Source organism: Schistocerca americana, chromosome 1, assembly GCF_021461395.2.
Source record: "Schistocerca americana isolate TAMUIC-IGC-003095 chromosome 1, iqSchAmer2.1, whole genome shotgun sequence".
Taxonomy (NCBI): domain Eukaryota; kingdom Metazoa; phylum Arthropoda; class Insecta; order Orthoptera; family Acrididae; genus Schistocerca; species Schistocerca americana.
Window position 1 is genome coordinate 1054145330 of NC_060119.1, and position 16910 is coordinate 1054162239.

Sequence of the window (16910 nt, forward strand, 5' to 3'; positions counted from 1 at the left end):
GAAGACAAAGACAGATAGAGATTGGAGGATGACATGGATGGACAGACAGACAGAGGAAGAACTGGACACAGAGAGGAGGTGTGTTCAATATATGTGTCGAACACATATGTAGGTGAAGCCAAAAGGAAAGGGCTAGTCTTCAACAAATTTCAGTACTGTTTTACATACAGAACTAACTCAACACACATTTTACCAACACAGTACTGCTCATCATTTCACTCCACAGGTTGGTATATGTATGTAAAATTTTAATGATATCTGAAGTTATTTTTGTTCTGGCATAACCACAAGTGCTGGAACGAAGAGAAAAAACACAATACCAGAGAAGGCGATGAGGAAACATCAGCCAAAAGCCCACTGACAAGGACCGCGCCATGTAAGGAGCGACCTCCGTAAGACATGAATATAACTGCCACTCCTGCTAGACTCGGCCACTCAGGTCGGATCAGTGTACGGACATTAGTGGAACGTATTTGGGGAGCTTAGCATGGGCTAGGAGAGAGTGCTATGAATTCCGTATTGGTGATCCACAGACTGGGTGACAAACTTGCATGAACTCTGACTTGGCTGCATGTCCCCCTCCTTTTGCGAAACCTTTATAAATTCAAGTTAAGTATTGTAAATTCTGCTTCATAGAAATGAAACTACTAATGTTATTTGCTTGAATTGTTGTATAGCATTCCGAGAACGCCACATTCCTTAGGCACCCTATACGAGACAAGTGGGCACAAACAAGCAACTGGCAACAAGAATCCTCCAAATTCCATGCCTGGTGGCCACAGCCTTTCAAGAATATTGTCCTGGTGCCTTAATTCTCTGTCTTTACTTTGTAGGGGCACTTCTTGTATTAACAGTTTCTTGTCATTTTTGCTAATCAGTGTTTTCAGGTAGGCATTGCAGAAAATTTCTTTGATTTTGTCATTATTTAGATTTCTTGCTTTGTCTAGTTGTTGCATTTGTGTCTTCCAACATGTCCCCTCACCTGTCCCACCCCCTGCTCAGGCACCACAGCCGCAAGCGTTAGATGCCACACAGCTAACACAGATGCTTCTGTTTCAGATGCAGCAAATATCAGCACTACACAACAAGGTGCTGCAGCTACTCGCCAATGCTAAGCACCCGACAGAACAGGCACTGCCTACTACAGCTGCTATACCACCTTTTCAACAGTTTAGTGAACAAGAAGAGGAACAGCTCGAGGCACATTTGTTGGCTCACAATATCCCAGGTACTGTGAAACTTCCATATCTATCATCCACGATAGGAAGTGCAGTGTTAGATTAATTCAAAAACTCTTTCTTAATGCCACTCCGAGCAGACTGTCCTACGACCAAGTAGTACAGTCCCTAACAAACTATTATGACCAGCAAGTGAATGTAGTAACAGATAGGTATTGATTCTTTAATTGCAAAAAATGGTCAGAACAAACGTATCGCGAGTGGGTAACAGATTTGCAACATATGACAAGGAAATGTAAATTCAAATGGGCTTGCAGTCCTTTATATTCAGATGCTATGTTGCATGATGCGATTATCTACAGTGTACATGATGTGAAACTCAGAGAACAAATTTTGAAACACTCCCATCTGTCATTTCAGCAAGTAGTACACATACTAGATCAGTATGATTCCGGTGCTTTGTTGGCTCATACATTTGAGCAACCAGCTATTTGCTGGGTTGAGTCCCTTGCTTGTAATTGCCCCATTCTGCACCGGCGGCATGTGCTAGCCACACCGAGTAAACAACCTTCCATGCCATGTAAGCAGTTCGCTACAAAGGCGAACAGAATTAAGTCTTGCCCTAGGTGTTACTCATGGCAAAACGCCATGACTGCCCCTCCCAACAAGATCAGAGGAGATGTACAATCCCTAAGTTTGCAACGGAACAAACATAAGAATTCAGCCCACTCACAAAAATCTAGTCACAAGACCCATGTCATTAATGCAGTATATTCCAAGTCTGCAACTAGCAAGCATGCAGTTTTGTCAGTGATACATCAGTCAAACAAACTTTTTGTTCATTTAATTACTTGTGGGAAACACGAAATTTCAGTTGGACACAGATGCCTCTGTCACATTGCTCAATCATCACACATATGAACTGTTGGGATCCCCATGCTTGTCTAAAACTAGCATGCAACTGATAGCTTATAATGGACAAGACATTCCCGTTCTTGGAACATGTACTTTGCCTGCCATGTATCACTCGCATACATGAACAGTGACTTTTACAGTGCTACAATCATGTGAGTGTGAGAACGTATGTGTTCTTCATTCTTTTGGCTTGTTTGGCTTTAAAATGCAGGACAATGTGTTGTCAGTGTCTGCATTCAATGCAAAAGACAGAGTAGCTAGCTTGCTAAAAGAATTCCTGGATCTCTTTTATGAAGGTTTAGGCAAACCTAAAAATTTTGTTACATATTTTACTCTGAAAGACAAAACTCAGCTGAAATTTTGTTGAGCCAGAACTGTTTCCATTGTGTTATGGGACAAAGTTCCTGCTGAACTTAAAGAATTGCAAGATAACGGAATTATTACACTCATATCAGCTGATCAATGGGCAAGTCCACCAGTTTTGCTCCACAAATCTTCATGTCACATTAACCTCTGCGTTGACTTTAAGTCTACAGTCAACCCATAAACTGTCATTGATACTTATCCATTGCCACACCCAGAGGATCACATGGACAGATTAGACGCTGGATGCTATTTTTCAAAAACTGATTTGCGTGAAGTGCATCTTCAAATACTGCTCGATGAAGAATCTCAAAAAGTGTGTGTAGTGAATACTATTTGGGCTTGTTTAAATATTTGCATTTGCCTTTTGTCAGTGCTTCCGCACCCGCCATTTTTCAATGGTACTTGAAACAGCTGACTGCACAAGTGCCAAAAGGTTCAAACTATTTGGACAATATTGTAGTAGCAGGTTGTACACTTGAAGAACATATTGCAAATTTACATGCTTTGTTTTGTGTGTTATCTGATGCAGGACTAAAATGTAGACTGGATAAGGGTCACATTCGTTTAAACCTGAGTTGCAGTATCTTGGTCATTTCATAAACAGTCAAGGTGTACATCCTCTTAAGTCTCATTTGCTAGCCATACGAGATTTGCCAGTTCCTCACAATGTCACAGAATTGCAGTCAGTTTTAGGGAAAATGAAGTATTATATTCAGTTCATACCGAATGCTGAACAAATAGCAGCTCCATTGCATCGCCTGCGCCACAAGAATGTCCCCTTTGTTTGGACATATGAGTGCCAAGTAGCTTTTCAAAAACTTAAAAATGCATTGCTCAGTGATCAATGCTTAGTTCATTTTGATCCCAACAAACCAGTTGTATTGCAAGTTGATGCTTCCTCTTACAGATTCGGTGCCGTGCTTTCACACAGAACTGATGATATAGACAGGCCAATTGCTTTCCCATCAAAAGTGTTGTCCAAAGCTCAGTGTAACTTTTCAAAAATTGAAAAAGAGGCTTTGGCTACTGTGTATGGTGTCACCAAATTCCACCACTATTTTAGTGGCAGAAAATTCTACTTAGTTATGGATCACAAGCCTTTACAGTCCTTGTTTCATCCAATGAAACCACTGCTTTACGAACTGCCCAAAAATAGCAAAGATGGGCTTTGTTGTAGTCTAAATACCAATATGAGACTATGTATCGCCCGGCAGCTCAACATGGTAATATGGACGCACTTTCATGTCTTCTGATTGGCCCTGATACAGACTCTGATGCATCTGCTGCATCTTGTCACATCGAGGCTCAGGATTCAGAATTGCTTCAGTCTTTTCTGCTGAACTATAAGAAAATTGCACAAGCCACAGAAGCTGACCCAGATTTGTACATTTTGCTCAATTATATTCGCACATCTTGGCCTCACTCATTGAATAACATAAAGAACTCTGTAGTATGCCGATACTTTGCACATCGGCATAGCCTTACTGTACAAAAGGTGTGCTTCTTGTTCAAAATGACAGTGGACAGTCACATGTGCTGATCCCTAAAGCTTTGCACAAAGAAGTGTTGCAGTTACTTCACCAAGGACACTGGGGAATTGTTCGTACGAAACAGTTTGTGCATCAGCACTGTACTTGGCAGGGTATGGACGCCCACATAGAACATATGACATCACAGTGTCACGCAGGTGCGGAAAATCAGTCCGCTCCACCACACAAATTCTCTGCTCGGCCTAAGTCACAATTGCCATGGCAATGTATGCACATAGACTTTGCGGGACCTTTCTGGAACACTTGCTGGTTGATTGTGGTTGACTTGTACAGCAAGTTTCCTTTTGTTGTGCCAATGAACTCACCAACATCATGTAGCACAATTCAGGTGTTGTCGTCGATTTTTTGCCTCTAGGATTTACCTGAAGTGATAGTGTCAGACAACAGACCTCAGTTCACGTCAAATTAATTTGAAACATTCTGTGAACACAATGGCATACAGCAGCTAACTAGTGCACCATTCCATCCACAGTCAAACGGCGAAGCGGAATGTTTTGTGAGAACCTTCAAGCAGCAGGTGGCCAAACTTTGCTCCACACACACCAGAGATCAAGCATTTCATCTGTTTCTCACCTCATATCATTTGCACCCATGCGATGGGCCATTGTCAGCAGAATTGCTTCACGGCCTCTGCCATCGGACACTGCTCCACCTCCTCAGCATCTGGCACTGACGGAAGGCCACAAGTATCACTTCGCGCCGCATGATATTGTCTTTTACATGGTTTTTAGTGGCAGCAGATGATGGGCACGAGGCGAGATCGTCTGTCGACTTAGCGCTTGCACATATCTTCATTCAGGTCCCGATGGCTTGCAGCGCTGCCATCAAAATCAACTTCGCCTCTGTCATGTACATAATGATCTTTCAGTCTCTCTTCAACCAGATTCATGGGTCAAGAGGACAGCATGGTCACAGCAGCCACCAGAGGATGTCATCACGACACCGCGGGACAACCCCTTGGAGACGGAGCCTTCACCTCCTCTCATCCAACCGATGGAGTTCGACCCACCCACACCCCAGCAGTTGCCACCTTCTTCATCTGGTTCCTGGCAGCAGGTGGTGGAAGCATACCCTTCTGGTCATTTTTGGGGGGACGTTTGTGCCAGAGCATAGGCCAGATGGCGCGGTATGCCAGAAGCTTGAAGTCCCCTGCAGCCACAGCTTCTGACTCAACGTTCGACCCACAGACCTGCCTCCCCCGCGGTGGGCACACTCCATACACAATGATGGTCCATCGCTTTGGGGGGGGGGGGGGGGATGTTCTGGCGTAACCACAAGTGCCGGAACGAAGAGAAAGAATGCAAGACCAGAGAAGGCGAGACGGCAGTGAGGAAACGTCAGCCAATAACCTGCTGACAAGGACCGCGCCACGCCAGGAGCGACCTCTGCAAGAAGTGAGTATGAGCGCCACTCCTGCTAGCCTCAGCCGCTCACATCGGATCAGTGTACGAACATTAGTGGAACGTATTCACGGAGCATAGCACGACCTAAGAGAGAGCACTACGAATTCAGTATTGGTGATCTACAAACTGGGTGACAAACTTGCATGAACTCTGACTTGGTTGCATGTTGCCCTTCGTATGCGACACTTTTGTAAATTCAAAGTTAAGTATTGTAAATTCTGCTTCACAGAAATAAAACTACTAATGTTATTTGCTTGAATTGTTGTATAGGAACAACGCATCCCTTAGGCACACTAAACGAGATGAGTGGGCAAGAACCAACAATTTTTGTTTGAGTTGTGTTGGATAACTGAACCAAAGCAATTTGATCAACAAACACATTACAACACAAACCTCACACACAATATATAAAAAATACAAAAACATTTACAATAATACCTACCAATAAGAAATACTATACAGTAAATGGTCTAAAACAATGCAAGGAACTTTTGAACAGGATCAAATGAGCAAACCTTTCAACTTGAATGTGTAAAACTGGAGTTTATCACTCACACTTAGCAATGAAGCATACTGAAAATGGAAACTGAAAAACAGAGCACACCTTTCCATACAATTGTTAATGACATCTTCTGTAAGTGAAAATCACTTTCAAGATGGTTTAACTGAAATCCATCAATAAGCGTAAATAAAAAGATTAGTTTCTGTTAGTCAGTCATTGTAGTTTTACAGACGCTATATCTAAAATTATTGATAATGGCCATTAACAGTATGACAATGTAGCATTACCTAGAAATATACACGTACTTTTATCTGATCCTCTGCCTGCTGAGCATCCAGGTCCATAACCATTCCTTCTTGGTCCCCTGTCATCTCTTTCACCAAATCAAAAAACCTTTGACGACACTGGACTGATGGAAAGTACATTTGAAAGTCATCAGAGTTTTGGTGTACATACAGGAACAGGCAGCGCTCATCTCTCTTGTATAAACTGGAAGAAGCATGAAAATGTGAGATCAGATTCAATTTTGAGTTATATAAAACTGGCACAAAAATGTTTTTGATATTTTGTGACAGGCACTGCTGGGTGTGATTATTATGTAAAGTTCACTTCTTTTCATTAGCTTTAGTAATTTATTTTGCCAGAAATATAAATATTGTTCAGGTAGGTTTGAATATGGCCACCTAGTAATCATTTAATACAATACCTATTAGTAAAGCACAAAGACAAAACAGCTGTTTACCAAAAATAAACGAGTATTCATCTTACCTAACACTTCTAATCTGACTAGCTGCAAAAAGCCATTTGTGCACCTTTCGACATTTTCCCTTCATGCTATCCAGACACATGTTCCATATCTCAATTGACTTTTCTTCTGCTCCAAGATTCACAGTTACATAACTTGGCATGAATACCTTATCTGGCTCCAAAACAAGCATCTATTGAAGATATTCAAAATGAAAATAAGTGATCAAGGAAACCATGATAAATAAATAAATTACCTCTGGTAACAAACCATCCTTAAAAAAGAAAACAATTACAAACTTAATCCACAACAAAGTCAATGACAGGCAGAAAGAGAAGATTTGATAGAGAAGAAGAGTATCTAGAAACCACACAGTTAAAACAAAAAGGTCATGACGGAGTTTATTGTTACAAGACTGAATCTCTCACTTTTAGAGCTTTTAATAATTCCTTAACTAGAAGAAAAGCAGAAACAGGTAACAAGAGAGAGGTGTCACTCATCTGCACTATGGATATAAAAGTAACATATAAGATATATAACCAATATGGAAGTTACCAATACTTTACAGGTACACAAACTGGAATTTTGTGCAATATCTTATCAAACAATTAACTAGTGGTATTTTTCTCCAAATGTTCACATCAGTGGCAAACTCATTTATACAGTTAATTTCTGTAAAATATGTAGCAGAGAAACCAATCCAAGGTCTGCATAAAGATACACTTCATCACATTTTGGAAATGTCACTTGCACAATAATGCCCCACCCTTGCATCTCAGTGTATGCTTCACTGAAATTCACATGCATGCTCAGCCAGAATTAGAAACCGTCAAAGGATTATTCTATCAAAATGTTCACATTTACCACCACCACCGTCTACTTTCCACCTCCTCAAATACAGCATGAATATGCATGTACTATGCTGTTCTGTATTGCTACTGTAGTCCAGAAATAAAACCTACATTTACTTCACAACATTTATTTTTCTTGACCACATTCAGAAGCGACAGTTCTAAATCTGCAAGAATAAAGGTCTTACTCCAAAATTCACAACACTTACAAGGAATAAATAGTGTGTGTCACTGATTGGTTTCTCATTTCCACGCCATACTTCAGGATCATTCCAAAAACTTGAGAAATCCTGTCTGGTTAAGAGATAAAAACACTATCATTGCACTTTAAATTAAGGAGAGCCGCCCGCACACACAATAACTCTGACAGCAAAGGGTGCTACTGCTTAGCTTTAGACAAGTTGTTACACTTGAAGGTAGGTTACCAATATTTTCTTGGCCAAAAGAGGCCAAAATAGCACAGATGCTGTCTTGCAATGTGGCACTGACTGCACAATGCTAGTAGATAAATTTCTTTTTAAGACGATATCTGGCCTTCTAAAACATATGCTACAGCACCTCAAACACAGCCAACAAGTTCCAAATCGTTAACTCTTAACACCAGTACAAGCATAAGATATATGAATTATGTTCCACAATTTGTAAGGTCTCAACATTAGATGAAATACTGAAATACATTGTTGCTGATCAGATGATGGTTGGTCTAATGAACCCTTAGGTGGCAAGATATATGAGAGTGTATGGAAATCACCCTGCACACTCATGTGAAGAAAATCATAGAGAAGAGGTACATTACAGGTGTAAAGAATTATAAAGAAAAAGAGATATTGTTAATGCTTACAGTCAACATTCCTCAGTTGCTACTTCGCATTGTTTTTCTTGTAGAAAAGTAGATCTATTACCCATCTTTTCCAACTGAAATTTATTTTTGTGTTCTTTTATAGATCACAGAAGAACCCAAAAATAATTATATGAAACATGTTTGATTAAACTAAAGAATAAATTTCAGCTGCAAAATATGAGCCATTCTTATCTACAAACAGCAAATACAATGATGTGAGGTGAAAGTTAGTAATAGTGAGCTGACAAGACAACACTAGTGAACGAAAGACTTAGACAACTCACTGAGAATACTGCACGCGACATGAAGAAACAAAAACTAGGGCCTACTAAGGACAGAAACAGTGGTTGAAGGCAAAGGGTTCCAGAGTGATAACAGTATTGGAAGGGCCACAATAGTGAAAATAAACCTAAGGAAATAATGGAAAAGCATCATGTGCTCATACATATAGCTTATTCAGACAGCTCAAAACAGCTGGTATTCAATGGAACACTCAGTATGAATTTTGCTGTGAGACAACTACAAGAGTGTTTAATAAAGGAGTACACCAAATGTAGTAGTATTTACCCAGAAACAGCTCTTAACAACCAGATTTTGTTATGGACCACATCAGAGATTCTACTGTGAAATGGTGCCTTCAGCATAAGTTACAGTTTACAAGATGCATTTGCACATATTACCTTATTAAACTACCCATTTTCCAAATGCTTTGCTTTTGTTTCACCTACCTAAACTGTTATTTCCTGAGCCATAATCCTTCAATCTCATTAAGTTCTCTTTCCCTCAAGACACTCCATATAGCATCTGTAAGAATACATGTGGCTAAAAATCTTGCTTCCAACAAATTATAACATCTGAAAAACACCTAAACAGTGTGCAGTTGCTTGCATCATTCATAACTCTTGACTGCTGAGTCATGAGCTTGTAAATATATGTGGTTATTTTTTATTTTCTCTTCTTTTGTGCCAGAAACCTAACAATCTTGAACTCCAAAAGAGTTCTTTCAATAAAATATGAATAGATGAGTGCTGCTTAAAGTGATGAGTATTTACATCCTAAATGTGTGAACTGCACAAAAGTTCCAACAAACCACATACCTCAGTGTACTGCACCCAAACCTACAGTATGAGCTCTCCACAAAATTGTGACATCAGAGACACATGCCACATATTCACATGACTATAGCAGGAGAGACCACTTGGTCAAACAGTCAAGCACAGCATTAATATTCATAGACAAAAATGTGTGCTGTGAAAGCAGGAAGTGAGGAAAAATAAGAGAATCAAGAGCACACTTAATACAAACAGCTTGAAACTGCAGGCAATGGCTAAGCTTCTCTCCAAAATTGAAAGAAAGAAAAAGTTGTTACTGCTTTAGTGTACGACTGCAAACTCATAGGTTAGATAATTCAAGCACATAGCTCTGAAGTGCGTGGAGTAATTTCAATTTAACTTGGTACACAAATTACTTAATATTTGAGACAGTTACCATAGGGTAAGACACCACTAGCATCTCTATATACAATGGTGGGTAGGGAGTGGGAAAATTGTGACATGTAAGCATAAATGTATAATGGCTGTAGTATTTTCAGTCAATATTGGTGTGTAAGCGATTATTATCCAAAACATTCACTCAAGAAATCTACACAACTAGGTGTCAGAATTACTGACCTCTACATACCTTCACACGTAAAAATATTTAATACTGCTGATAGGTACATATAAAAATATATTTTAGTGTTGAAGCTTTTGAAATTACTAGCTCCTTCCTCAGGGAGGAGACAGGGACAGATTGGGGCAAGTTAAAAAGAAAGGAAGGGCAGGTCACTCAGACCGCAGGATGAGAGGAACAGATGATGGCAGTACAGGAGGCGACAAAGACAAATATAGTTAAGCTAGGATAGTGTCAAATATTTTTTTATGCATGTTGCAGCAGTGCTAAATATTTCCCCCCTGAAGTTAAGAACTGACCAACAATTATGTGCCACAATTTTAATGTTATCTATAAAAATACATTGTTGAGGTAAAAGAGCCCTTTGCACAGTTAGGAGTGTGTAGGAGGTGTTGCATAAAAATATTTGAAAACAAACTACATTACTGTCAGACATGTAGTTTTCAGAGTTGCTGTGCTAATTGGTGAGTCTCAATGTCATTTAGCCCCAAGGGATGAGAGTGGCTGTAAGAAAGGGTCGCATGAAAAATATAACTTTTTAGCAAAATTTGGTACTAATATGGCCTACAATCTGGAATAATATATAGGGTAAATATGAGGTAGGGTGAAGAAGAGGGAAGGGGGAGACTAAGTGCCCGACCACTGCTAGGATTGCGAGTATTTCATCGTTGGGGATTGATGGTGGTGCAGTTGGGTGACAGCAAAAAAGTTGAAAATGACTCACATACGTGTGTCAGATCCATAGTATTGAGGGTTGTTAAACTGAATGGTGACAATCATGATGATAACTAACTGATACAGGTGGGTGTTGGAGTGGTAGTGGGGGTGGGGGTGGGAAATGGGTAATGTATAAACCCTCATAGTAAAATGTGCAAGGTAAATTCAGCCAAACTTGGTGCACATACAACTTACTATCTGGAAGCACAAGGGGTGAAAACCTGGCCTAACCCCAATGCGTGGGTGGGTTTGGGAAGGTGATGACATGGAAAACAATTAAAAATGGCCATTATTAATGTAACACTCAAAGTCATTTGGGGTTGTAACCTGATCAGTGAATACAATGGTGGCATTTCATCCCTACTGGTAGGGTAGGAGATAAAATAGAGTAACATAAAAATAGGCAATCAACAACATCAGGTAATCAGTGTGCACTAAAAAAAAAAATCACCACACAAATATTAAGCAATTGTAACAAGATATCAGAGACTGTACTGCCAGTTAACTGTATATAAGCATATAAAATATGTTTTCACCCATTCATAATAAATTTCTATAAAACTATAGTCTTCTTCTTCTTCTTTTAACAATGCCATAAATCATCCTGTCTTCTGATACAGATTTTGTAAGACACTTCTAACCAAACCGATGAATTTTTGGAGTATCTCCCTCTTTACTTTTTACTGTCCTCCAGGTCTACCATTTTGATTATCTCCATTGTTTCTGCAGCACATAAGCACTCTTGTTTATGAACTATGTCAACATTTTTTAATTTAGACTCATACAAGAGCAGTTTCTTGTTATATAGGTATTTTAAGTTAGCTGATAAGTGATCTTCATTTTTGTTGCATTCTCTTTAATCATAAACTTCTCCAATTCACTCAATTGAATTCTTTGCTTTTAATTTTCACTCATCACTATGGAAAGTATTACAAGCATTTTTAAAGTTGGACATAAATCCAGTCTTACAGAGAGAGATTTGTTGTCCTGTCATTTTGCCTGTTCTTTAGAGCTCTTCTGTTCTTTCCTTTGCTCTTTTCCAAGTCACAAGCAAATACAACATCATCTACATACAGCATCTTCCAAGGTGAAATGCTTATGGATCCAGGATTCTTTTTTTTCATTTCCTTATCACCTTTGCCTAGACACAATTGAATAGTACTAGTGACAGCTCATCTTGGTCTCATCCCAGTCTTGATCTCAAAGGAATCCATGATCTCTCATGAAGTTAGCCTTAGTTTAGTGTTTGTAAGCATTGCTTGGTGATAATACCTAGTTTTTATATCCAGTTCGTACCCTTCCAGAACTTCAAGCACTGCCTCTCTATTTATAGTGTTACAGAGTTTCTTAAAGTTAACAAAAACAGCTACAAATTTGTTTCAGCCCAACATCTTAAGGATTTTCTTAAAGCTGAAAGTCAGTTAAGGATGTGATTACCCCTTTCTAGAACCGAATTTGGTACTTGCCCAGATCATGATCCAATCTTTCTTCTACCTTGGTCTGAAGCACTTTGTATTGTATTTTGTGCGGAAAAAAAAGTTGGGAAATTCCTCTGTGATTATTAACATTACTTTTGTTCTCCTTCTTATGGAGTGGCTGTATTAGGGTAATTGTTCAGAGATTCTTTCCATCTTTTTAAGGTCTTAAATAAAGGAGGCCAGAATGAGATTAATTTCTGACTTTCCCATTTTATTAAGTTCTTCCACCACACTATCTTCATCTGCAGTGAGTTAGATAGTTACTCTGGGAGAAGAAATAAAATTTTGAGGTTCGCCGATGACAACATAATCCTGTCAGAACGAGCAAAGAACTTGAAAGAACAGGTAATGAAAAGTAGTGGAATTAAACCAGGATATAAAATGCAGACTGTCTACAGCAAGCAAAGCATTTCTGATAAATTTGTATTAAATGGTAACAAGTTCCTCTTTAAGTATCAAATATTGTTTAACAGTCAGGTTCTGGCACCCTGAGACAGTGGGCACTTGCGTGCAAGTTGTGCTTGTGTCAATATGTGTATGTATTCTACTCCAGAAGGACTTCGTCTGTGAGCTTTAATATTTTAGTTCTCTTTCCCATTTTGTCTTTATGCAACTAAGTGCCTCCTCTATATGGTGAGTACGAACCTATCTGTTTCATATTGTTGTTGTTCTATCCTAAACTTTCCATTGTTTGACTTTGAGGATGAGTTACACACAAAAAGCAGATGAAGTTACATCATATCTGGGAGCAGAAACAATCTCAGTAACATTAATAAATGCCAAATCAGTATGGCCACTGATAACAATATTACTTACAGGAAATCTTATGCTATCTCCCACTTCGGTTTTTGTTGATTCCACGAAGTATTCCATCCAAAATCCAAATACTTGTTCCTCAGGAGAAATTTCTGCATCTTCATTTTTCTTTCTAAACCTGTCTATGAGAGAGATGTTTCCTATCGTAGATTTAACGTGCCTGTAAGATGGGTAACAAGTATTAAATTCATCTCTGTATCAGTACTGCATTAAACTGAAAGAAAAATTATCATCATATTTAACAACATACAGATATCATGAGACAGGCACTTCAACCTTATAAATTAGGATACAGTGATATGTTAATCAAAATACTGCTATATCCACATTCCTACTACTCAAATTACTAGAATGCCAACAGGTGCAGTGTCAAGAGGTTGTGAGGCAAGGAGGTGGGGAAAACAGAATGAAAAAGGGGGAGGAGCAGGGTAAGATAGGCAGGTGCATTAGCTGAGAGTGGCAAACAAAGAATGTAGGAGACAGGGTTGGAGAGGAGGTGATAGGACAGAGGGGGTGGAAACTGCTGGGTGAAGGGTTTGGGGACAGTATATTACTGTAGGTTGGGTTCGAATAAATTACGGAAGCTGAGAATGTGAAATCAAGAATGTGCAATGATTGCAGTAAAGCTGGTAAATGAATGGCTGCCTTCACAGGTGACCCAGTCCCTGATGGGGTAGGATAAACCTATGACAGGACCTCCCATTCCAGCTTTTTATACTGGTACGACAACCAACCAGCTGCCTACCATGATGAATGGCCACCGCCAAACTGTGGCCGAAATCAAAGTAGACCATTCTGTGTCACATCATGCAGCTGAACATAACATCCTTGATTTCAGTGGCTGTTTCACTACCTGAGCCATATGGAATCCTTACCTCCACCATCAGTTTTTCTGAACTGCGCAGATGGATTACAAAACATTCTCCACTCTTGTAATTATCCCAGCCTCGACCTACGGTAACATACTGTCCTCACACCCTCCACGTAACAATTTCGACCCCCTCAGTCTTATCACCTACCATTCCCCATACCATTCAGACTGCTGCTACCATCCCATGAGATAGTTGCATTCTGGCCCAAAGTGACAGAGTTGCCAGCCGTGTGTGAGAGGTGTGCTTGCTTGTATGAATCAATGGTGTGTGTTTCTCTTTCTCTGACAAAGGCTCTGGCCAAAAGCTTACGTGTAAGAGTCTTTTGATTGTGCCTGTTTGCAAATCTTATCATCCCAACAGTTAATGCAGAAAAGCAACAAAAGTCATCTGTAAGATACACTAGGTATTACACCATATTAACAAACGCAATGCCAATAAATCTGTTCACATTTAGATAAGTACATGGAACGAACCTTTGCCGAGTATGAAATTAGGTAAATGAAATATTCCCTAAAGTCTACTCATGTGATCCCTTATCTCTGGCTGAATAATTAGTGTTTCCTGTTATGTTTAAAACAGTGGCTTGTTCCAATGGTCTCTGCTACATTTCTTTCAGAGGGATCAGTCAATGATTGTTGAGATTACTGCCTCATAATCAATTTATTTGATTAATTTGTTCTATAATTCGTAGGGGTGAACCCGATTCTAACAAATACACAAGAAGTATGGTAAACAACGTCTTCAGTCTCAAATGATTGTGTCCATTTGTGTTACACAGAGTGGCACACACAAAACCAGCCCCTGCACTGAAAGGAATATGAATGAAGAAAATCAACTTACATCATAGCTTTCTTACATTTTTATTGCACAGTTTCATTATTAACTATGTAATTAACAGTTTAAGTAACAGATTTACTTTTATTAGTTTAATAAGCATATTTCAGAAAGGAATTTAAAGTCTATGTTCATATTGTTCTCTGCCAACATCCAAGCAAAGTTGTGCACATCAAAGCACGTTAAGGAAAACGCTTTTCAGTGCTCTTTGAGGAATGTTCAAAATTTCTTCATATACGTTGTTTTTTTAATGTGTCAAGTGTTCTGGGATTGTTGTGGTAGACTCTTAGCCTTTAGAAATCCCCAGAGGTAAAAGTCACATGGTGACAAGTCGGGAGAACGGAGTGACCACAAGCCCTTACTAGTGGTCACATCTTCTGTAAAATTAGTATGTATACAAGCTAAGGACAAACCCGACATATGAGAAGTTGCCCCATCTTGCTGGAAATATGCACAACATTTTTTGTTTGGTGTTAACAGAGCTGAAAATTCATTGTAGAGTTGCAAGTGTGTTGAGTTTTGTTGAAGAACAATGGCCCGATAATTCTATTACCAGATACAGCACACCATACACCAATTTTTAAATCGTTTAACAGCTTTTGCAGTATGCCTTGGGGATTCTCTGTAGCCCAGTGTCTTGTGTTTCGTGAATTAACGTAACCCGACTGATGAAACCAAGCTTCATCTGTCGGAAAAAGGAGGAATGGATCAATATGTTCCCCAGTGACATTTTCCAGCAACCAATTACAGTAATGTGTCTGCTTCTTTTATTTGCTGAACAACACTCGCACAGTAAGGTTTCATTTTTAACTCATGAAGGATGCCGTGACATTACCTGCGAGATATTCCACATCGCTGTGATAATCGTTGTGTTGACTTGCAGGGACTTCTTTCAATGTGTGCCATCATGTTTGCCACAACTTCAGGTGTACATACATTCGGTGCCTTATTTCTCTTTGAATTAACAATACTGCCTGTCGAACACCACTTTCTCACTAGATCCTGAATCATTGATTTTGCAGGAATATTACTTTCAGGGAACTTTTCATGAAAAGTGTCATGAACAACTTTAATGGAGTCAGACCGCACATATTCTTCAACAATGAACAAACATTCTTCAATGAAGTAAGGCATGACAATGAAGTACACGGTTTATAACAACTACTTTCCGTATGAACTACTCACACGCTACTGCTGTTGGAAGGTCTAACAACCCTACCACAACAAAGGTCAAAATTTAATGATTGTGGTATTGCTCACGCTGCCAAATACTGCATTTTCGGGCAACAACAAAGTTTTTACGTCGCACGTGTCATTAGAGCACAGTTAATAAAGTCATTTCATGTAATAATGAATAAACTAGGCACTCATCTTTTCGTGTTTCCCACACTGGTCTCGTAAAATCATGGCTCAATTGTCGAAAATCTAGGTGGTGGTGATTCCAAGCTCGGATGCAAAGAGGCCTAGGTTTTATTCTGCTATATTCAAAAGTTTTGTAGATGTGCTTCACAAACCATTCTTGGATATTAAACCTTTCAAAGTTAGCACAATAGTGATGTAAAAAAAAAATAATCAGCACTCCGAATTTAAATTACACTTCCTTTTTATTGCTTTTATTGCAATATCACGTAACACACAAAACATCACTTCACAATACAAAACCTACTTGAAAACATCTTCCTCACAGTCACTGTTAAAGTTCACATTTTATAAGCTAACTATGTTGTGCGTCTTTCCAACATGATGTCCAAGATTTGACTTTTTCAAATCATAGTGACAAAAGAAAGAATACACTTAAGAATAATATCAATGCAACATAAACAGTTCAATGTATCAAAGTACCTCTACATTAATGAAATCAAATCTGAATGTTGTCTCAGAAATATGCTGACTACTTCTACAGAAACACAGTAGAATATTACTGGTAACGAGAGGTTCAGGTGAGGTGCCGTAGTGGTTACGTAATTCAAGTACCATTACAAAGGTGGCATAGAAACTGACAAGCCAGTAATACTACTCACGAGCGTTCGCATTCTGGTTCAGGCCGGATTTGTGCGCGCCACTCTGTACAACCCTATGGGTTCATCATCTGATGTAACTTACTTGTTTACCAGTTCTCTTGCTCTTGAGCAAGATGACATTGAAATGTGTGTTCCTGTTATGTGATTACT

The 16910-nt window shown here is 39.2% G+C and overlaps 1 protein-coding gene across 2 annotated transcripts in view; it reads right to left on the bottom strand.

Moving 5' to 3' along the window:
• LOC124617109 (mitogen-activated protein kinase kinase kinase 15) overlaps positions 1-16910 on the bottom strand; it is a 165139-nt gene that overhangs the window by 118238 nt on the left and 29991 nt on the right. For both annotated transcript variants that reach the window (XM_047145240.1, XM_047145239.1), the window contains exons 9-11: positions 13034-13193; positions 6683-6852; positions 6220-6403 (exon numbers count right to left, since the gene is read on the bottom strand). In XM_047145240.1, coding sequence (XP_047001196.1) covers positions 6220-6403; positions 6683-6852; positions 13034-13193 — 514 coding nt within the window. The remainder of the gene's footprint in view (positions 1-6219; positions 6404-6682; positions 6853-13033; positions 13194-16910) is intronic.